Raw genomic sequence first — 24450 nt, forward strand, 5'->3', positions numbered from 1 at the left:
GTATGTGTGTGTGTTTTTTTTTTTTTTTTTTTTTTTTTTTTTAAGTGCAGTGCAGTTTTTTATGTATACGTAACGATACGTAAATGCACATCCAACTGCTCCAAACGCGTCAGCGCGCCCGCCATCTTGAGTGAGCGTGTTGTCACTCACAGGCTGTGATATGGTCAAGATTTAAATTCCCGAAGAAATTAGATAACTTTTCACAGGTGAGAATGTTTTGGTTTGTGTTTTTATATATTAGGCCTACACATTTTTACTTAAGGCACTTTCTTGAGTCTCAAAGGGATAGTTCACCCAAAAATTAAAATTCTATTTTACTCACCCTCAAGTTGTTCCAAACCTGTTTGAGTGTCTTTCTTCTGTTGAACAAAGGAAGATATTAAGAAAGTTTGTAACCAGGCTGCTTTGGAGCACCACTGACTTCCATAGTAGAAACAAAATACTCAATGGTGCCCCAGAACTGTTCAGTTTCCCTTAATCTTTAAAATATCTTCCTTTATGTTCATCAGAAGAAAGAAATGTATACAGGTTTGGAACAACTTGAGGCTGAGTAAATGATGACAGAATTTCAATTTTTGGGTGAACTATCCCTTTAACTTCTAACATTACTATGATAACTTTTTAAAGGTGCCCTCGAATTTATCTTGGCATAGTCAAATAACAAGAGTTCAGTACATGGAAATGACATACAGTGAGTCTCAAACTCCATTGTTTCCTCCTTCTTATATAAATCTCATTTGTTTAAAAGGCCTCCGAAGAACAGGCGAATCTCAACATAACACCGACTGTTACGTAACAATCGAGGTGTACGCTGCAATATTGGCATATGCCAGCCCATGTTCCCAACATTATGAAAGGCATTAGACAAGGGCAGGCAGTAACGTCTGGATGTGCACAGCTGAATCATCAGACTAGGTAAGCAAGCAAGAACAATAGCGAAAAATGGCAGATGGAGCAATAATAACTGACATGATAACATGATATTTTTAGTGATATTTGTAAATTGTCTTTCTAAATGTTTCGTTAGCATGTTGCTAATGTACTGTTAAATGTGGTTAACGTTACCATTGTTTCTTACTGTATTCACGGAGACAAGAGCCGTCGCTAATTTCATTTTTAAACACTTGCAGTCTGTATAATTCATAAACACAACTTCATTCTTTATAAATCTCTCCAACAGTGTAGCATTAGCCGTTAGCCACGGAGCACAGCCTCAAACTCATTCAGAATCAATGTAAACAATATAACAGTATACTCACATAATCCGACGCATACATGCCACATGCATGACGAACACTTTGTAAAGATCCATTTGAGGGTTATATTAGCTGTGTAAACTGTTTAGGCACTGTTCAAGGCAAGCACGAGCTCTGTGGGCGTGGAGCACGAAAATTAAAGGGCACCTATTATGCCCCTTTTTACAATATGTAATATTGGTCTTGGGTGTCACCAGAATGTATTTGTGAAGTTTCAGCACAAAATACCCCACAGTTAATTTATTATAACCATTTGAAAATGTAATTTTTGGGGCCTGTTTTAAAAAGAGCTGTTTTGGTGTGTACCACCTTAAATATAAATGAGCTGCATATCCCCGCCCTGCCTTTGGATGAGGGCGTAACTTGCATACATATGTCAATAAACAGTCGGTAGAAGCAGAATGGCTGAGAGTGAGAGACCCGCTGTTTTGTATGGCATTCAGCCGTACATGTTTGAACCGGAATCAGAACCAGATGATGAAGAGACTCCGGCAGAAGAAACACAATTGAGAACGTAAATACATTTATGTACTTATACAGTTTTAATCGCGTCCCCTTTGCAGTTATGGATGTGCAACACACACACACACGCAGTGATAACGTTCGCGCAATTTTTTGAAACTACAAACACAAATATTGTGATAACGTTTGCTAAGTACGTTAGATACACACTATACAAACAAGGTTTAAATTATACACACAGACATTCTACGACGACGACAACAACTTTAGACGCATTTGTTATTGAATTGGCTGACATCGACTGAAATGACTATTTGCTCAAAAAACATTAAATACACTTACTTCTTCTGGAGGTGACGTTGGATCGCGAACAGTAGGCAACGATCCACACTTGAGGATTAACTTTGAGCAAGACCTGCTTTGAATTGACCCTCGTTCTCAAAACAGTCAGTCAAAAAATGATTCGCGCAAACATAAACGTATTTTGGAATTTTGAGTGGCTCTGATGTTGGAAGTAAGTGAAAACTACTATGTTCATTATTACAACCCACAACAGAACACTTATGTTTCTTAGGAGACATTACTGGCTGTCGTTGAAACAATGGAGGATGGTTGACAGATCACCGACGGCGGGGTCTATGCCAAAACCAGATTGTCAATCAAACCACGTGGGTGGGGCTTAACGCAATTCTACGTCACAGTGAGAGCAATCTTAGAACAGGGTGTTCTGAGACAGTGCTTATGAATGATTGAGATTGTAAAAAAAACACTGGGTGGATTTTTCTCATTCTAGGGTGGTTTTGCTCACACACTGCCAACACACATTTATGGTCAAACACCATGTAAAAGTGAATTTTGCATAATAGGTGCCCTTTAAAGGGCCAGTAGCCCTGAATCGGCTCATTTATAATGATGCCCCAAAATAGGCAGTTAAAAAAATTAATTTAAAAAAATCTATGGGGTATTTTGAGCTGAAACTTCACAGACACATTCAGGGGACACCTTAGACTTATATTACTTTTTTTTTTTAAATGTTCTCGGGCACCTTTAAGGTTGAACCACTGTAGTCACATGGACTATTTTAACAATGTCTTTATTACCTTTCTAGACTTTGAATGTTGGTAATTACATTGCTTTCTATGGGGGATAAAACAAAACAAAAACTCTAAGATATTTTTGATGAAATCCAAATTTGTGTTCCGAAGATAAAAGAAAGTCTTACAGGTTTGGAATGAAACGAGGGTGAGTAATTAATAACAGAAATTTCATTTTTGGGTGAAGTAACCCTTTAATACAAGGGTCCGTGGCTCTACCATTGGAGAAAGCGTAACTGCTAACATGAATCACGCGTGCCTTGATAACCAATCACATTACTGCCTTGATGTCATTGAATTTAGTTGTGCAATAGTCAGTTTGCGGATACTACAGAAATGAATGAGAAGTGCCGTAAACTGAATCCTGCAATTGTCTGTGACTTCTTATAAAACTGCATTTTTTTCTGTGTAAACTGTAAAAATAGATAAATCCAAAATTAATGTTTAAGAGCAAACCTGTTTTCCCACAAAAGCAGTTTATTCAGGCCACTCCTCCATTGCCATCCATTTAAAAAAAATGGCCTGTGGTCTCCTTCAGTGCGTACCATAGCGTTAGCAGGCATTGCTAACCTTGTCTTCAAGTTGCTTTGATTAAAATAAGAAAAAATCTTTTTTTTGTGATTGAGATCCACTGTTCTATGATATATTAGTCCCTTGATATGGCCTGGGATTATTTTTTATTGCCCATTTTATTGTCCACAGCTACAATCATACATATGACAGCTTTATTAGGATATTATTAGCATACCTGCACTATTTGAGGTATCATTCATGTTCATAGTGCAAACAGTGCATGATGTGTAACGAACCAAAGTTTAAGATGTAGGTTTAGGAATTTGCACAAAATCCTTACCTTAATTCTGAGTAATAGCAACACCACTCATAAACCACTGATACAATTAAACAAAGGATGAAATTGTCCTTTCCTACCATTTTAGATCAATTGCAGTACACAAAACGAACATTGTTGTAGAAAAAAAACAGGTGTGACTGTCAAACGTTGCTTGGCATTGTGGAGGAACTCATGATGGCGGATGCCATCTTGTGGTGAAAAGAGAATAACTACAGGCTCTTCATGGATTCCTAGTTGTACAAATAACACTATTATACCACCAGATCAATCTCACTACAACAAAACAGTCTGAGATACGTTCACAGTCTGGCACAATTTAGAGTTTATTTGCAGTCTCCATAACCTTGGTTATAGCAAAGATAGACCTCAATAAATAAATACTATACACTTCTACATCACAGTTAAGATGTACAGTAACAAACGGAATAACGACATACTATCTTTGTCCTTAAAAAATAATAATAAAAAAAACAGAGGAAGAGACTGGTATACTGCATGCAGATAACTGCTCTGGAAAAAACAGAACGGTAAGATATTGATACATCGTTTTGGCATGTTTACGTCATGTCATTTACCTACACGTAAATTAGCTTTTTTGTGTGAAAGCTTGAGCCTTCCTTGTACTCATACAGTAGTTTCTCATTCCATGCGTGTGTAAAATGTTTGTAATGAATTATAAAACTTTGTCACTTGTCTCTTCTAGTTTGGCTTCATTTTTTAACCTATTTCATAAAATACAACAGCTGCACCCTGTGCAATTCCATAAATTAGATTAAAACCAAGTTTTAAAAAAATGTCCCAGGTCTTCAAAAAGGATTAAAAGCAAATAGATGTTCAACTGAAATCCGCAGATGTGTGTTGGACATCCTCATCAACAAGCCCTGCCACCAACCACCAATTTCCCCTCTTTTTTTTAGTCCAGATGTGAAAAGCCAAGAGTTTTATCTATGACAAGCAGCAGTTCCCATGGTGCTCTCTGGCTGTAATGGTGGCAATGAGATCCTACTTATCCATCCAGAGGTCTTCCCAGATACACCATAGTCACTTCAGTATTCCCATAGACGGCCGAAACAGCTGGAAAGAGGCATGTTTTGGGCAGCCCTCGGAATGCCACTCCAAGGAACTCAAACCCTCGCTCAAAGGCTAGTGTCTTATCATCCATGTCTAGGATTACACGTATTCTCTCCCCTATCTGGAAAACAAATACAAACATATTATAGAAAATGGACAATTCTTATTTTTAGGAATATTGCAGTATTTATTACAAATAATTTATCAGTACACATCAATATTTAATTTTTTAAAATGAATGTGCCATCATAATCTTTAATCAAAATAACTTCCCTTCCCTCTTGCAGTGACATCTCTTCTCTGATGAGGTGTTTACTGGCGTGAGGGCGGGGCAACCTGTCACTCACATGAGGTCGACCAATAGCAAACCAAAGTGATCCAATGACCCAATTAATAGAGTACTTCAGGTATGACGTGTTTTTGTAGGCAAAATCCGTTAGCATATTAGGACTTCCGGTTCCATCGGCCCGAAGTCAATGGATTTTTTGAATGGGATTTTACTAAATCGCCTGAAATAAGGTCTGTGGTTAACAAAGCCTCTAAATATTTTCACGTTTTGATCTATGACATAAAACACACCAGTTATAACCCGCTTGTGATTTTTAAACCTTTATTGTGTCTTAAAAATGGCGGTTGCTAACAAGTTGCTAAAAGGGACTACTTCCATTGGCGGGGACTTTAGACATCATCATGACAAACAGGACATTTGGACAGCATTTTTCATGAAAAAGTGGATAAGTATTCATACACAACGCAGATCATAATCAGCGAGCATATTTTTAAATACAGTTTGAGGAAGCTTGGTGGTGGTGACGTTGAGCCGCGACCATGGTGTGCTGAAGTCTGTTTATAGCCCACTGTTAGCTTTTTATATTTGGTGACTTTATTTAGGCTTCAAAATGTATAAATGTTGTGTTAACTTGTAAAGATTATCTTGATAGACAAAACATGTAAGTGTCATAACCCTTTGTTAAACACAGAGGCTATTTTTTGCGATTTTCCAAAAGTCTATGGGAAAAATGCATAGGCTTTCGATCGAGGGGACCCGTGCGCTGCTATCTTCCGGGTTGGCCTACAAAAAACGCATGGGCCGTGAGCAACTGAGCTTCACACGTGCATGAAGGGGAATTTTGGGCCTCATTTATAAAACGTTCGTATGCGTAGATTTGAACTTGGAGTGTATGTTAAAATCTACGCCAACTTTCAAATTTATAAAAATGTTTTTTTAAGTACACATTTTACTTGTGGCGGAAAGTCAGAGTCCTGCAGGTATTTGGAATTCTAAGCAATTTTTGCCTCTCTCTATTCTCAAATAAAGCATTTGGATGTTGACTGGTTGGTGATCTTTTATCCGTTAATGAAATTAATTAGGGGGCGTTTTCAAGGCTGAGATCTGAAACAAATCAGCTGCACCAAAGTCCCTTTCAAGGAAAGTCTGTTTACTCTGCGGCCATATTTGCAACGCCTCTGGCCAGCTATTTTGGCCATCCAAGACCATTTCCTATCTATTTCAATGGGGGAATCCTGAAATCTCAACTGCTTGGCGAACACACAATTACATAACATTTCATATCAGCAACAAAATCTGGCATGAACTGTCCAATAAATATTGTTTCTTATGTTCAAATAGCGTTGAAAAAGCTTATTGGCTAGACGAACCAATCCGCATGTGCAGTCCTAAGCGCGAGTCTCAGGTTTTTATGTGAACCGGAGCTTCTAATGGCAGCTGCAGTGATGCAATGACTTAGACGGCGGGACGTATTCTGACATATTTCTCCCATTTATAATTAATAGGAGTGAACCATCTTTCTATACTTACAGGGTTTGGCTGCGCACAATTTCAAGATCATTTGTGATTTTTACATTCAAAAATTTAATTTACCTCAGCATAGTTGAATAACAAGAGTTCAGTACATGGAAATGACATACAGTGAGTCTCAAACTCATTGTTTCCTCCTTCTTATATAAATCTCATTTGTTTAAAAGACCTCCGAAGAACAGGTGAATCTCAACATAACGCAACTGTTACGTAACAGTCGGGATCATTAATATGTATGGCCCCAATATTTGCATATGCCAGCCCATGTTCAAGGCATTAGACAAGGGCAGCCAGTATTAACGTCTGGATCTGTGCAGAGCTGAATCATCAGACTAGGTAAGCAAGCAAGAACAATAGTGAAAAATGGCAGATGGAGCAATAATAACTGACATGATCCATGATATCATGATATTTTTAGTGATATTTGTAAATTGTCTTTCTAAATGTTTCGTTAGCATGTTGCTAATGGTCAAGGTCAAGGTCTCTTTATTTCGTACCCGCAGGTAAAATTGTTGTGCAGAATAGAATTTCATTGTCCAGCAAAAAAACACATACAAGACATAACAATGTACAACAGCATACCAGTTAATAACATCATGACAGGCTGCATCAAACACATACATATCCCTTCTTGCATTTAACTATTGCATATTAAAACATCTAACTTAAGTAATATTTAACTGTAAATAAGAATCATCACACCAAGTCACAAAATCCTCCACAACTGGACCATGGCCAGACTCATCCCATTGTAACAGGCTCACTATGACTGTGTCATCAGCAAACTTAATAAAAACTCTATTTTCATGTAGACTTTGACACAAGTTAGTATACAAAATGTATAATAAAGGTGAAAGAACACAACCTTGTGGGGATCCAGTAGATACACTTAATACATCAGAAAAACTGCCGTTCACCTTTACCTTCTGCATTCTGTTAATTAAAAAGTCCAATGACCATCCCACTAAATTATGGTTCAGCCTGTAATGCTCAAGCAGTCTTCTTACTAGGATGTGGGGTTGAATAGTATTAAAAGCAGAAGAAAAATCAATGAACAACAGTCTTGCATGTGTATTCTTTCCCTCCAAGTGCTTAGTCAGTAAATTTAATAAAACAATGTACAATGTACTAATGTACTGTTAAATGTGGTTAAAATCACCATCGTTTCTTACTGTATTCACGGAGACAAGAGAGCCGTCGCTATTTTCATTATTAAACACTTGCCATCTGTATAATTCATAAACACAACTTCATTCTTTATAAATCTCTCCAACAGTGTGTAATGTTAGCTTTAGCCACGGAGCACCATCAAACTCATTCAGAATCAAATGTAAATAAATACCATACTTACGCGATTAGACATGTTGCATGACGAACACTTTGTAAAGATACATTTTGAGGATTATATTAGCTGTGTGAACTTTGTTTATGGTGTTTAAGGCAAGCGCGAGCTCTGTGGGCGTGGAGCACGAGATTTAAAGGGGCCGCGTCCCCTGAATCAGCACATTTATAATGATAGGCAGTTAAAAAAATTAATAAAAAAAAAAAAAAAAACTATGGGGTATTTTGAGCTGAAACTTCACAGACACATTCAGGGGACACCTTAGACTTATATTACATATTTTCAAAACATGTTCTTCGGCACCTTTAATATCTGGAAGAGAGGTGTATGCACGTTTTCTGTGTGTACATTCGTTCTTTGAATCACACACATGCACATTTGAGAAATGATCGCTATATAAAATGTAGGACGGTTTCTACACAACGTTTTATAAATGAGGCCCATTGAGTGGCGCGTCACACCGCACAGTGATAACGACTAGAGTGTAAGTGAAATCTGATCGCTGGACACTGAGAGACGGGGTGCCATATATTTTTGGCCGTTTTTCTCTTTTTGCCAAAAACTGAAAATGCCATTTTCGGCCGATAATTTTCAGTGGTGAAATTTTGGTGTATCCCTAGACTGCACAAAGATTCTTGAAAATTTCTCCTTTTCATAGGAAAGATCATTTATTCATCTTCACGTCATTCCAAACATATAGCTTTTTTTCTTCTGTAAAACACAATAAGATATATATAGCTGTTGTCCATATTCTGAAAGTCAATGATAACATAAAAGGTAGAGTAAAACTAATTGATATGTATACATATGTACTGTCTAATGTATAATTTTTTAAAGGTGCCCTCAAAAGGTGCCATTTTTTTTTTTACAAGATGTAATATAAGTCTAAGGTGTCCCCTGAATGTGTCTGTGAAATTTCAGCTCAAAATACCCCATAGATTTTTTTAAATTAATTTTTTTAACTGCCTATTTTGGGGCATCATTAAATATGAGCCGATTTATGCTGTGCGGCCCCTTTAAATCTCGTGCTCTCCGCCCACGGAGCTCGCGCTTGCCTTAAACAGTGCCTAAACAAAGTTCACACAGCTAATATAACCCTCAAATGGATCTTTACAAAGTGTTCGTCATGTATGCGTCGGATTATGTGAGTATTGTATACTGTTATATTGTTTACATTTGATTCTGAATGAGTTTGAGGCTGTGCTCTGTGGCTAAAGCTAACATTACACACTGTTGGAGAGATTTATAAAGAATGAAGTTGTGTTTATGAATTATACAGACTGCAAGTGTTTAAAAATGAAAATAGCTACGGCTCTTGTCTCCGTGAATACAGTGCGAAACGATGGTAACTTTAACCACATTTAACAGTACATTAGCAACATGCTAACGAAACATTTATAAAGACAATTTACAAATATCACTAAAAATATCATGATATCATGTCAGTTATTATTGCTCCATCTGCCATTTTTTGCTATTGTTCTTTCTTGCTTACCTTGTCTGATGATTCAGCTGTGCAAAGATGCAGATGTTACTGGCTGCCCTTGTCTAATGCCTTTCATAATGTTGGGAACATGGGCTGGCATATGCAAATATTGGGGTCATACATATTAATGATCCCGACTGTTACGTAACAGTCGGTGTTATGTTGAGATTCGCCTGTTCTTCTGAGGTCTTTTAAACAAATGAGATTTATATAAGAAGGAGGAAACAATGAAGTTTGAGACTCACTGTATGTCATTTCCATGTACTGAACTCTTGTTATTCAACTATGCCAATATAAATTAAATTTTTAATTCGAGGGAACCTTTAAAGGTTATTTAGTCACCCGAAGTTGGATTCTGATAGCCCCTTCCCTAATTAAGTGCTTAAAGTCCCCCTGAAATCAAAATTAAAGTTTTTTAGCTTTTAGTATGAATATGTTAGCCTTAATGTTATGAATAAGATGGTGCGTTCCAAAACAATGATAAAATTCGCATTTAGGAGATATAAGCATTCAAAACTTTCAGTCTCTCACTTCCGCTAAAATGGATCACAGATTTTCATGACATCACATCGCACTTCAGTTTCTCGTCAAATCTTCGGTCCAATCAAATGCTCTCTAGAATCTGAAGTCCCGCCTCCTCCTACATTCTTACAGACGCTGAAGCCTTGGCTGAAATCGGTCATTTGTTCACACATTTACTAGTTCCTACATGGAGAATGGCACATAGTGCACTATATAGAGAATAAGGAACAATTCAGACAGTGTAAATATGCTTTCCATTGACGTGAATGAAGTCAGTTTTCGCATTAGTTTCACATAAACCGCAGCAACACAAGCACAGTCTGCTCCGGCCCAGAGACACGAGAGCACAGAGCAGATCATATGTGCGAGTCGGCACAGACCACAAAAGGTATCGGACTCATTTTAATTCTGCACAGAATGCTGTATATAAGCGATATAAAGGACATTATGAGGAGAAACGGTTAGAGATTAGAACTCTATCGGCTCTGGCAAACTTTAACATGAAACAAAACGCTATTGGCTATTTAAAAAAAGGGGCAGGACTGTTCGATATATATCGCCCTGTCTTCCTGTTTCAGCTGAAATTACGTCAACACACTGAATAATGCTGCGCATTCCAACACTCTTCAGTGGGCCTTTAATCTGTGTATTTAAAGTGCACTTTTTCTTTTTGCAATTTTCAGTGTGAACTACTTATTATGCACTATTTATACTACAAAATGGCATAGAATAGTGTGCAAGTATGTGATTTGGGATGCACCTACATTAATCATGGCAGCACAAACCTAAAACATCCTCTTGTGTGTTTCGCAGAGGAAAAAGTCATAAGGTGTGGAACAACATGGAGAAGTAAATTAAGTAAATTTTTAATTTTTAGGTAAACTATGCCTTTAAGTTTGGAATAGCATGATTTTTATATATAGTACATTCTCAAGCGCCACTACCTGGTATTTTGGTGCATTGTTGCACTGAGGAAAGTTGCCGTTGACCTCTCCGTTGTGAAGCAGGTTATTGTCTACTAGATTCCAACCCCAGCTCTGGTCATCGCTGCCTAGAAGTGCCACATAGCCCTGGCACTGCATGGGAGCCCTCTTGGTCGCGATGCCGATCACCGCCACCGTGCCAAGAGGACCCTCCCACCAGATCTCCCAGGCATGCCGGCCCTCCGAGAAGCCGATCTTCCCACGGGCACCGTCAGTGCTTTGGGCGATGGGGTTACGGTGCAGAGTGAACCCGTTTTTCTTTATATATACATTCCTGGAGCAGTCATGGGAACTCAGCGCATGCTGGAAGGACTTCAGCTGAGGATAAAGGAAAGAAAGTTACTCCAAACTTTTGTCCAATAAAATTGTCTCAATATATAAATTAACCATCTATCTCTATCTATCTATTAATATGATAGTATGATATGTTTAAAAAAGTATGATATGATTTATTTGGTTGTTTTATGCCATATCAGTATCTATTCTCATTGCAAGAACAGGGTAAAATAAGTCAAAAATAGGTAAACAATTTAATAAACATACCATTTTCAAAACACCATACTGGTGCCTTGCTTTCTGTAAGCATGATGAGCTTTGATACGACCAGTTAATACAGGATTTCACAAATTTATATGTAAATGGACATATTTCTGCACATTAATTGCAGGCAACCTATTGATGTGACTGTATTTGGGTCCAATATTTACAAATGACGTCATGCATTAGTACTGTTCTGACGGTCACCTACTAAAATGTATTAAAAAAATACGATATGAAAAATTAAAGTTTGTTTATTATTTGAAACATAAAAGCATATAATACCAAATTCTCATGCAGTAAGCAAAATCTAGCCTATTTAATAAAAATAAAAAACATTTAGAACATGCATGGCACATGATGCACGATCATGCGCATTACAGTGTCGATTATATTAATGAAAATAAATGAATAGCATGATGACATTAATTAATTTGAACAATCTTACTTTTCCTTTATATGAAGTCAGGTTGCAGAGGACATCAGAGCGTAGCGCTTCTTCACTGAGCAAGCGGGCGCACAGACTCCGCCACACCTCGCTGTTTTCATCCGCCAGACAGTTGTTCCAGTGCCAGCAAACGAGCGAGCAGTTCATGAGATCCGGTAGCTCCAGATATGAGAACATATGCTCGAGAACTCGGCTGGGTAACCGGCCTGCGATGCCCGATCCTCCGCTTAATAATGCGGCAGAACCGGCGCCCGACGAGGAGGAGCAGCAGCCCGCGGCGGCAGCGCCCAGCCCCGCAGACTGTGCCCCTCCACCGGCCCCTGCGCCAGACATGTCAAACTCCTCCGCTCAAAGCAACCGTTATTATAACCGCACAGTCGGATTCAACAGCGGGTCAGAACCCCACCGCGGTCCCGTGAAGCACGTTTGCCTGACACATCTCCCGGTGTTATTGCAGTTGCGGCCAAATGGATCAAAATCTAAGCTATGTGACTATTGTAAAGGTCCTGGACGGCGTGCGGTCAGCAAATCCTAGCTGTACGGGGTGTACGGAAGTACATAGTTTGAATAAGTTTAACTTTACTTTATATATTAACAATAATCATCCACGTATCGTACATAACACGTAGTTATGCGATAAACGCGCTACTCTTTCTGTTTCTGTTTCACATTAGTATTGTCCGATTGAATGAATGAATCTTGTGAGAAGTGAATTGATTGAACTGGTCCACAAAACCGATGAGTGAACCATTTGAAGTGAACCGAGGCTTTCACTAATGGTAAGTTAGCCAAATAAAATGTTCTGGGAGAAATGTTTATGCCTTTTATGATTGTATGTTTATGATGCTAAGGTGATTGTTTGACTTTGACATTATATTCAACTTATATTTAGGTCCTTAACTGGTTCTTTGAAACGAACCGATTCGCGGAAATGAATCTACCTTCTCCATTTTATATTACACACCCCTTTAAGGACCTTGCGATTGACTAGATTACGTATAGAGGGGAGGGGGAATGGAACTATAATGTTACGGGAAAGACAACTAGAGGGCGCTGTTGAGTTTAGGCTAAAATAAACACAATTATTAAAACCTAAAATGTACAATTTTGATAAATTAAAATAATTATTAAATATGCATTCAAATAAAGTGTGCATTATTTATAATATTAAAGGCTAGCTATTTCTGAATATTTAAATTCATAAATTAATAAAAGAGAATATTAGGAATCAACCTAATATGCAGGCTTGTGAAGAGAAAAAGATCCAATCTCTTAGCTCAAATTTATGGTTTATGTACTACATGCCTTCAGCCTGTTTCTCAGAAACAGCAACTGGAATTTGCAATTATTTTACTTCCTAAATGGCCTGTTATTAATTATTAACTATTATTAAACCTTCAGGGTTATTTAGTAGCTTGATCTGGCAAGGACTAATGATGTAATTTAGTCTTAACACTCAAAGAAAGATTAGATTTCCTCAAATTCTCTGTTGTATTGGAATATACCACCTTGGTTATGCATCTGTCAGTCTGTTTTCTGCATGATTCATTGCTTGTTTCTGTCAGGTCTGATGGATTGCTCTGACGGGGACAGGTAGGAAGGAAGAGATTATATCAGTTATTATGGCTCACCATTGCTTTTGCACAATACTAGCTGACATCTACTATAATGGGTTTATTTCTGCCAAAGTTTGTATATTGTAAACTTGTAAAGTCCATGTTTCCATGTTCCGTGAAACTAGCTGTCAGACTGGATTGACTGGTTGACTGGAAATGATGTACGCTGCTTTCTGTAAACCATCGCCACTATCTGCTGGGGGGAATGAGAGTATTAGTGTTATTGTATTGACTATAAATAAGGGAGTAAATATGATTATACTTCTGAGTTTTACTTCTCAATATTTATGTGCAAAGGTGCAGGAATGTTTTGGAAAGGAAGACACTGAGAACCAGGGTTATTCTCATGAACTCAAAATAAAACAAAAGAAAAGTCATTACTTGAAATAAAATTAACTGGAAAAAAGATACTAAAATAACACTGATATGCACCTATTATTTTAATATTAGTGGTTAATCAATGTTTTTGCTTTGCTAAATGCTCAAAATTTGCTCAGTATTCTAATATTTGATTTCATACTTAAACGCAAGACTAAAAAAACAGCCACTAGATGGATCAAATCCCTTTCCAAATCAGCCTTCCGTTTGGCACACTGTCAATTTCTATTCCTGAGCACAGATTTTAAGTTCCCTAGTTATTCGTGATGGTATAAAATATAAACAATGGGCAGGAAAATTCATTTTAAGGCATTATTTTGAAAGAAAATAAGCGTGAATGTCAATATATCGTCAAGAGTACAAGTACACCTGTTGTTAGTGGGTGGAGACGGAGGCCCCGCCTCTCCACCTACCAGGGCCAATCATGAGTTAGATGGACGCTAGAGGGCGGGGCGAAGCCAAGCGGAATGTGAAGCGCGCATAGACATCATTATTTCGGTTTACGGGACTGATATTGTAGAGCAGACCAGGGATTTAACGGCATTTCGGATATATTTTGGCTTCCAGTATACATGCATCTGTGTGCAATGATCGAGACAAGCTCTTTCAGTGAGTATGCATTGTCTAATGTCATATTTGATATAGAAGAATTGCTTGACTGGAGGGATTTTGATTTAAATAGGCTAATACGTTAATAAAAAGATTGAAGGACTGCCGCTATAAGTGAAATCCGTGTTTTAAATAGTATTTGATGTGTGCAATGTCGCATTAACAGCACAATTTGCAAAACTGTATGCTACTACAGCCTCGGATTTAGTTTTTTTGTGAACTTTTCCTCCTAACGTCTTTATGATGAATGTTGTCTAGTTGTTTGGGAATGGACTTCATGTGTCCTTTGATATTTGACGCAATGTTTGTCAGAATTTACGCGTTTAATGTCATTGTTTAACTCTTTCATCGCTTCATTCTATCAGTTTATTCTTGTAAAGATAGGATATGTTATTTTAATATTCAGTGTGTGGATTTGTCATATTGTGTGTGATGTATTTACATGTTTTAGGTTTTGGAGGAAAAGTTTTATACTTGCTAACACAAGGTTTCTAGTAACGTTACTCATATTTCTCTAAATACTGACATGTTTGGTACTGACAAGAAGCCACTTTCAATTGTCTTTAAACTGTAATTCTCATCTGCACATTTCCATCATAACCCACACACATATTACACGAAAAATACCTAAAGAAGTATAAATATGTTCTTAGGAAAAACTGCAAAGTAGAATTTCCATGTTTTTTGTCATCATTTTTGTTTATCAAGTTAAAAAGTCTGGATAAATGTAATAGTCTGTGAAGTTCTAACTTTATTTTCCTAATATGATTAGGAAACCTATACAAAATAACTTGTTATATATAGATATTTGGGATTCTAACTTACTCTTACTATCCTTGATTTATCTTTCTTGTCTTCTACAGCAAGGTATAGTTTTATTTACAATTCACAGTGTGAGTTCTTTCAAAAATGACAGAAATCTTAAACAAAGATAAAGTGAGATGTTACTTCATCTTTAGTCTGTAAGGTTAGTGGTTGCGCTTTCCTCAAACTCAAAGCATTTTACCTTAAGCAAAGTAAAGGCAGTGGGATTTATTTTTACCTGCATTTCTAAATTATAAACTTCTTTTAAGAGCACTTGATATAAAGAATGCAAGTCTTATATGTGAAAAATCACAGCATGATGAAGACATTATACACTCTAAAAAAAAGTTGGGTTGCGAATGGGTTGTTTTATCCCAGAGATTGGGTTAAAATGTTTGCCCAACCTGCTGGGTAGTTTCATTTAACTCAACTATTGTTTAAAAATTACTTTATTGCTTGATTAAAATGAACCATTAACTTAAAATAATTAATAATAAAACAATAAACATGTATTAAATTGATTATTAATAAATGTTCACATTTTGATTACTATTGTTGCCTCTAGTTATGTGTCTGATTTTTAATTTCCAACCTATATTGGGTTCAGTAATTTTTAAACAATAGTTGAGTTCGATAAAACTGCACAGCACGTTGGGCAAACATTTAACCCAACCGCTGGGTTTGTCCATTTTCAACCCAACTTGGGTTGTTTTTAACCCAGCATTTTTTAGAGTGTAGAGTTAGTCTTTTCCCAAGCTTTTCCTAAGCCTCGGGTCACAGTGAAAATATGCCTTTGAAATTCCTGGTTTGCTTGTAACTAATATCCCCATCTCAAAGTATATCCGACCATATCACCTTTAGTCTGTTTGAAGGTTTCTTTATTTGAGATGTAAATCACTTTTGAGACTCAGTGAAGGCTAAAGCAATTTGGTGTGTAAGACATCCCTATTAGAGTACAGCTTAAGTTTCTCCCCTGTGTATGTGCGTTAAAGTGCTGCAAATAGAAGTGTTCTTGTCTTTAAACATTAGCGGTTTAACCATACGTTGTCTCCATTGCGCACACAGGACCAACTGTCAGTGAGGAAACTCTTGGAATCTGAGAGTCTCCAGGGAACGTTGCACTGGGATCCTTTCAAACTGGCTGCAGCTGGGATGTTTGCTACTGGGATGCTGCAGCAAAGCAGCGGAGGACTGAACAAGCGATCGCTGGGAATGGCGCGGCTTCCCAACTCCCACTTTTTCCCCCTCTCCTCGGGTTCAGGGTCGTGGGGTTTGGGCCGGTCGGCGAAGAGTGGCTCTCTGAGCTCCGTCAGCTCGGGATCGGACAGCATGGACACGGCGGGTGCCGATCCCGACTACATCATGCAGCTGGTCAATGAAGTGCGGAGGTTTGCAGATGTGCTGCTCCACCTCAAGGAAGCTTTTAACACCAAAGGTAAGCGTGAGATCGCACAGGGTCGATGAAAAGAGGTTGTTGTTGCGCCCAGAGTTTCAACTTGTTGTGGGTCAGCTTTTGCCTTGGTTTCACGGCCACTAACCTCTCTTTATCTTTTTTTGGATAACGGCAAGGGAAAGTTTATTTGCCATCAACAATGTGAGGTCATTCAACAATGCCAGCAATCTTAAACAAAGATAGTCGGAAATGATTTTTTCTTTATTTAGAAAGGTTAGCGCTAGTTTATTTGCATTTTATTTTGGAGCATAGGAAAGACATTTGAGTTTGGTTTGGTTTGGTATGGGTTCAGTACAGAAAGGGGAAAAAACTAAACATAAAATTGCTTTTTTATCATTATTAAACAGCTGTTTATTGAACAAATTGTGTATCTTTCTTTAAATAAGTTAAATTGTAATTAACATTTTCTTAAGAATAAAAAATAATCTCAGCTAATATTGGAAACTATATACAGGGAGCCCTTTCTTGCATATTATATTACAATAATATTATAGGTTACAATTAACAACAGAGCGCAAACTAGTATCAGTTGCAATTTATTTTTAGATATAATACTCAACACTCAAAAAACAAACAAAAAAAACATGTAAAATAAATATAATGAATATATTTAGTGAAATACTCCCCTCTAGAGTTAATTTCTCTAGTGAACTAACTTGCTGTTGACACTAAATGACTTGCCTGAGGTTAATGTAATGCTACATGAAAAAATCAAAACCTCAATTAATTGAACATTTTACCTTGATTTTGCCCTTATAGTTCACTAACAAGACTTGTAGTGTAAATGATTGACTATTAAAGGTGGGATATTTTTTCCTATTGAAAGAGTGATCTGACATAACAGCTCACTTTCAGCAGTTATTTTATCTATGGTTCGTAACATTTCTGACAGATTTCTGCTCGTTGTAAATCAGATAAAGATATATTCGCACAGTACCAGTATGTAATGAGAGTGATTGTGTGTGTGAATTAGTCATACCGTCTCTATTAATTGTGAAGCTGTGGGTTGTAAATAGTTCCTTCAAAAGTAGAAAAATATATGCTATAATAAGTTTTGAGTTTCTAAGCTACTTTAAGGGATAAATCACAGGACAGCACTCACAACTAGTCTTCACGTTTTGCGCAACTACTATTTGTATGAGTGTTCGTGCCACAATGCAGCTGCGCGAGCACGGTAGCTCGAAATGATATACATCCAATCGTCTAAAATCGCTTGAATGTCCAAACTGGAAAACCTTAAAACAAATACAACTGACAAAGTTTAGTGAAGAAGCAAGGCTCACCGCTCGCACGCCATCACTATGTGTTGAACCGGCCGTCACCTTGGTGGAGTCATGTGGCTACATATGCGGTAATATGTTTTTAAGGATTAAAAAAAAACCCGAAATAACCGACCTGGGAAAATTACGTCATTTAGAGGTTCTGAATTTCGATTACTTTGCGATTAATCGTCCAGCCTTAGATTGCACGTAAACCTATCTCTGCATAGAATGTTTGTTCTTCTTCAGTGCTTTTTCCTGTTGTGGCAGTTAGCAAACAGCGTTGCATTACAGCACGCGCCCCCTTCTGGATTGGAGTGTGGATCGCCTGTGACTGACTGTATTCGTCGCCTGACTGTATACACAGAGACAGAACCGTGACGTCCGTACTGTGACAGTTTGGGACGAATACATGTAGTGTTATACGCCTAATTATATATACATATCATAACAGCCGTGATTGTGGGAATATTTAATCAAATAATAACCTCTATTGTAAATAAATAGCCTTTCGTCTATACTCTGTAATCTTAAGTGAAGTGTTTTAAAACAGCAAGAAATGTTTTTATAATAGAGGAGTGAATGAAGATTAACGGGATGATTGCTCTTGCATGTGCGATTACTGCATTCCCAAGGCAGTGCCGTTTGGGTCCGTTTGGATCAGATCCAGTGCACTAATCCTTGCCTTCGCTTGAGAGTTCCTTAATAAGGAGGGGATGGAGGGGTGGCTGTGTGTGTATGTGATGGGGGGTGTTTCCAGCCTCCCATTGTGTCTGTGCCATGTTGTCCAGGGACTGTAGGAATCTCTCCTTTTGTTCGTCGGGGTGATGGAGGGTCCTTGACCCCAGCTGGGTAGTAGAGTAACTCTGAGAGCTGCCAGTGTGTGACCAGTGCTTTTGGCCTCCAGGTCCACCCTTCCCGCAGCTTTGGACCTTGAACAGTAGGAACACCAGATCTGAGCGGGGGTGTTACTCTCCTAATCACTGAAGACTTACAAACTATGTGTCAGTCTTACATTGTTGTCATAGTTCTGAAAGTGTGGCGCTTTACAAATGCGTGTCAGGCGTGGAATCTTTCCGTAGAGTGACCTTATTAAAGATCTCTAAAACACCACTGCCAAAACAGTTGCACTTTTACAGAGAAAAGTTAACCTTTAAACACACATGTAGCATTTTTTGAAAAGACCCCTTTGTGTCTTAGCCTTGGTGGCACATATCGAAGATAATATGTAAATAAGCTTAGTAACACACTAACGTGAGTCATAGCGCTTTTGCCGTAATCGCCTGAAATTCAGCTAAATGCAGGAAAGGAGGCTAATTGGACAGGACGCTGAATATAAGAGAGTGAGGAGAACTCAAGAGGCTCCTTTCCATGGAAAATCAAACAACATGCAAACAAATAGTAAATTACTTCTACTTTGTAGAGTGTTGCAACTGTGTCATCACTGGGTGATATAGATAATGTTTTTCTTTCTTTTAATATATATTATTTTAGCCAATTAAAATGTTAATATATTGACAGCCCTAATATATATATATATATAGTTTAGTGTATATTAAATAATACAAAATAATATTCATAGCAATTCAGAGCAATATTTTATTTTATTATTTTTTATTTTATTTTATTTTATATAAAATAAAAAAATATAATTATATATATATATATATATATATATATATATACACACACACACACATATATAATTTAATATATATTAAATAATACAAAATGAATAATATTCAGAGCAATTCATGTTATATATATATATATTCATGTATATTAAATAATACAAAATAATATGCAGAGCAATTCAGAGCAATATTTTATTTATTTTATTTTTTATTTTATTTTATTTTACATAAAATAAAAAATATAATTATATATATATATATATATATATATATATATATATATATATATATATATATATATATAATTATTAACACACATATAATTTAATATATATTAAATAATACAAAATAATATGCAGAGCAATTCAGAGCAATATTTTATTTTATTATTTTATTTTTTATTTTATTTTATATAAAATAAAAAAATATAATTATTTATATATATATATATATATATTGACAGCAATAATATATATATATGTGTATAATATATATGTATATGTGTGTGTTTTAAATGTATTTATTTATATAAATATTTAAAGCAATATTTAAGTAATTTTTAATGCCACTTAGGTGGCTTAAAGAGTGATGACGCCATAATCACTGTGAAATTCACACTGCAGGTTCAATTTATATCACCAACAAAACAAAATCGCATGTATTGTAAATATTCAATATATTGCCCAGCCTTGCTTTATGAAAAAGCAACACAATTCTTAACAAATCATCATATTTCTTCCACAGCCACTGATTTATTCCCAAATCGTACATGCGGCACTTCAGACGTCCATTTAAATTAAGAAATACTCCAAGTTTCCATTCACAAGTGACTCTTGAGCCTTGTTTACTCTGGTGTGTGTAGGAAATGAACATTCTGGGTATCTGGGTGATTAGTGTTTTGCTTCAGCGCACATCTTCAAAGTAGTAATTGTTGGTAGTGAACTGGGTGGGGCTGAAGTAGAGCATAAAAGAGCTGGTTGGGAATCAGTTTCTCTGGTGTGATTGAAAGTGATTTAGATCCTTTCAGTTTATGGCTGTATTGTCTCTGCAGTACTTGGCTGCAGAAAGACACCCCTCGTTTCTCAAAGCTTTCAGGAAGGGTCGGGAAACCATGGATCTTTTATCACAGTGCAATATTTCGGCTTGTTACAAAACATCTGCTTTATTCACATGCACTGATGTGAGGGTGACTTCCTTTGTCACTCGTTCTTAGATTTGTTCTTCGAGCAAACTGGCAGCTTCTGGCAATGAGTCGACTTTCCCATACAAGAAATAGCAAGAACCTTGAGATCCCTCCTTAGGGAGTAGTGTTCTGCTATAGTAGGAATTCATTTTTTTCTTTTTCTTTTTTCTGTCTGAAGTCAAGCATGTCACCTTAAATGGCAATTACTAAACAGCAGCTCTCATAGACAGCACAGTTAAGAGGCTGACCTCTATATTTCATTCTACTTGAGTTTTTATGGATTTGAATCAAGAAAAAAAAACATCTCGATGGCTTGTTTTCACATCGTTCCCATTTATGAGGTCTAGACAGCTTCCATAAAGATGTCTTCACAATGAGAGGGATATTTGAATATCTTGAAAGGGTCATGACCTTGCCCGGGGGCCGCACATGATGGACATGTTGGTAATTGGATTGGATTATTTTGTGGTCTGCACTTGCCTGGGACATAACTGGCAGTTTGGGCTCTGAACTTGGAGGTCAGTATTGAAGTATTTAGTTTAATGTGGGGGTAGTGAGGATTTTTTTTAACCTATTTTAAAGGCCAAGAAACTTAGTTACAAATTATGTATATGGGTCAATGACATGACAGGTCATTTTTTTGTCCAAAGGCTTTAATAATAATAAAAAACAAAGATATGACATCCAAAGTATGTAAGGTAGCACAACTAGATCTCTTTTATTGAATCCAAAAGGTTTTAATTATATGTAACTACAAACAAAAAAAAAAAAGGTATTTTAAAGATTTTGAAGTGTCAAAAGGTCATTTGGTTTAACCATCCAAAGGTCAATACAGCCATTTCATTTGTGATTAAATTATCTTAAGATGTAATAAATGTATATATTTTTATACCTGGCATGATTTTTTAACATCATATATTAACATAGTGCAAAATGGTATTAAAAATATGTGTAGAAGTCGTTGCTTTATGAGAAAGAATGTCCAGAAAAAATTATTTTCATTGATGTCATTCGGAGTAACCAATATAAAAGGACAATTTTGGATCAAGTCATGCGGTCAGTATCATGTGACAGGATGTGACATCATTCAGACACCTGCAAAGGACCACATGGTAGCGATGGGCAAATGAAGCCTCAAGAAGCACTTCGGAAAAAGATTCAAAGCTTCAAGAGTGTCGAAAACAGCGTCTTTTAAAAAATAAAGTAGCCAAAACTCAGTGAAAGAAGCTTCTGTTACGTGCTCAAATAAAAGCCTAAATAGCGCACGCAGGTGTGTGTTGAATTACTTAAATTCATTTACCTGTTTAACTGTGGCATTTAATGCCAGTATGAATATCAATATGATGTAACAGAAGAATAAATGTACACATATATGAATTGCATATGGCAAAATATTTTCCTGAAATAATTTGTATTCTTATAATACTTGTATGACTGGGTATTTAAAAATGTAATTTAATTTAAAAAATTTAAATTCTAAATGAAAACCTACTCATAAAGTAAGATCTGGGGGTTCGAACTTTCCGACACTCAAAGTGAATCGCGCACGTGATTGGACATAAAGTGAGGCTTCATTTGTCATCAATCACTTGACTCTGGGAAACCAATACACACACTGATACGAGACTTCACTAAAAATTGTGTCGCATGCGCAATACGCACATCGAAGCTTCAGTGTCATATGTAACATCACTACCACATGGTTGTGAAGCAAAGTAACTAACTCTCTTTTGACTGAAACATTCATGTTTTCGCTTGCTCATACGCAAGTCCCGAAACATCATGTAATTTGGTACAACCACTATAAAACATGGAAAATGTAGTAATATTTTAAAAACTTATACTAAATATAAAATGTTTGATTGTCCTTTAGCTTGCTCGCTAGTAAGCTAACTTGCTAGCTAGCTAGATGTCAGCCTGTTAACATTGTTCGAATATCATCATTCGGTATAACCAAAAGTGTCATTTGGTAAAACTGAAATTTTTGACTTTTTTGGTGACAAATTTTGTCCATCTTGTAAAAAATGACAAAAGCAGTGTTAATTGATTATAAAAACCACATAATCTCATTGTTAACACTTAATAAAACTTCAATAATAATTATATCTCCATTATGTTTTTTTTTTTTTACACTTTTAAAAACCTTATTCTCTGATTTTGAGATCCGTTCTCTTCACACTGAGGACAACTGAGGGACTCAAACACAACTATTAAAAAAGGTTGAAACATTCACTGATGCTCCAGAAGGAAACAAGATTCATTAAGAGCCGGGGGGTGAAAACTTTTGAACAAGATAAAGATGTCCAAATTTTTCTTATTTTGTTTAAATATAAATTTTTTTCATTTAGTACTGCCCTTCGGAAGCAACAGAAGATACTTTTATGTTTCCTGGAAGACAAATTAAATACAATTTACCTTGATCTTCGAATTCAAAAAGTTTTCACCCCCCAGCTCTTAATGAATCGTGTTTCCTTCTGGAGCATCAGTGAATGTTTGAACCTTTTTTAATAGTTGTGTTTGAGTCCCTCAGTTGTCCTCTGTATGAAAACACACATCTCAAAATCATTCAGTCACTGCTGTAAAGGGTTCAAATATGCAAAGATGCTGGAAAACTGATGAATCTGCAGGATCTGGAGGAATTTTCTGAAGAACAGAGCTCAGTTTAACTGCTCAGAACAAACAAGAGACTCATGAACAACCATCACAAAACAAAAAAACAGTCGTAGATCATCAGGTAACCACACAGTATTGAGAATCAATGGTTCACATACTTATGAATGGGGTTATTTTAATAAATTCAGCTGTCTTGTGGATTATATGTAAACATCTTTTATGTAAAATATCTTACTCAGGACAGTTCTAAATAAAAATAACATGCATTTTGTTTTATACTTTATTTTGTTAAAATTAATAACATTTTCACAGATTCTGCAAGTGTTCACATACCTTTTCTTGCAACTGTATAATCTTTAGCAAATATCAAAATGAGTATCCATTTTCTACTCTGAACATTATAAGACCTCTTAAACAATGTCACATAGCATTGCACGTGAACCAGTCCTGACATAATTCAGCAAATTGTTTAAAATGTTCAGCATTATCTATATTTGACTGCCCTAATTCTGGATTTATTTGCCTCAAAAATAGTCAATATAATGCATTAAAGCATGGCATGTGGCATATACAGAGCATCCATTGTTGGATTGACCTCTTGTCTTACATTTTGAGACCGTGTCTTTGATTTGCCGAGCTGGTCAGGTGTTGCGTTTGTCCCATGGGCGACTCATTCAAGCAGCAGGATGGTTGGCATGTGTCAGCTATTTTGGAAATGAAAAACAAGATGGCCTGTAATGAATACTGGCCCTATTCACTGAGGGAAATAAAGTGTGTAAGGTTCACTGCTCTCTTTATGATGTTTTGGAGACCCTCCATTCACGCTTGCTCATTTCTGATGGGAACCATGGCGAGCTTTTTGCCTTTTGGATAATAATTTGGAAAGTGCTGTGTGAACGCACAGTTTCAAGTGTCATTTCTCTGAAAAGCTTTGGTTAGAAGGCACAACCGAAATTGACACAGCCGCCCTCACATAGACCAGAATCAGCTTCGATTGGCTGATTAGCCAAACCTGTTATTTCGAATTG

At 36.6% G+C, this 24450-nt stretch overlaps 2 protein-coding genes across 4 annotated transcripts in view; one reads left to right on the forward strand and one right to left on the reverse strand.

Annotated features, from left to right (window-relative positions):
- Positions 1–3859: 3859 nt before the first annotated feature.
- On the reverse strand, positions 3860–12566 carry fbxo45 (F-box protein 45). Its single transcript, XM_067377808.1, has 3 exons — positions 11874–12566; positions 10850–11206; positions 3860–4857 (listed from the first exon to the last, which is right to left on the reverse strand). The coding sequence occupies exons 1-3, from the start codon at positions 12204–12206 to the stop codon at positions 4672–4674; spliced, it is 876 nt and encodes a 291-aa protein (XP_067233909.1). The 5' UTR covers positions 12207–12566; the 3' UTR covers positions 3860–4671.
- A 1799-nt stretch (positions 12567–14365) lies between these two features.
- Positions 14366–24450, forward strand: part of arhgap29a (Rho GTPase activating protein 29a) — a 50910-nt gene continuing 40825 nt past the window's right edge. For all 3 annotated transcript variants that reach the window (XM_067377348.1, XM_067377346.1, XM_067377347.1), the window contains exons 1-2: positions 14366–14476; positions 16346–16715. In XM_067377348.1, coding sequence (XP_067233449.1) covers positions 16433–16715 — 283 coding nt within the window. In that variant the 5' untranslated portion in view covers positions 14366–14476; positions 16346–16432. The remainder of the gene's footprint in view (positions 14477–16345; positions 16716–24450) is intronic.

Source organism: Chanodichthys erythropterus, chromosome 23 (genome assembly GCF_024489055.1).
Source record: "Chanodichthys erythropterus isolate Z2021 chromosome 23, ASM2448905v1, whole genome shotgun sequence".
Lineage (NCBI taxonomy): Eukaryota > Metazoa > Chordata > Actinopteri > Cypriniformes > Xenocyprididae > Chanodichthys > Chanodichthys erythropterus.

Coding starts and splice junctions, on each gene's coding strand:
- fbxo45 (XM_067377808.1), bottom strand. CDS start 12,206: ATGTCTGGCGCAGGGGCCGGTGGAGGGGCACAGTCTGCGGGGCTGGGC. Junction 11,207..11,873: donor TGACTTCATATAAAGGAAAA/GTAAGATTGTTC, acceptor CTTTATCCTCAG/CTGAAGTCCTTCCAGCATGC. Junction 4,858..10,849: donor ACAATGCACCAAAATACCAG/GTAGTGGCGCTT, acceptor TTTGTTTTCCAG/ATAGGGGAGAGAATACGTGT.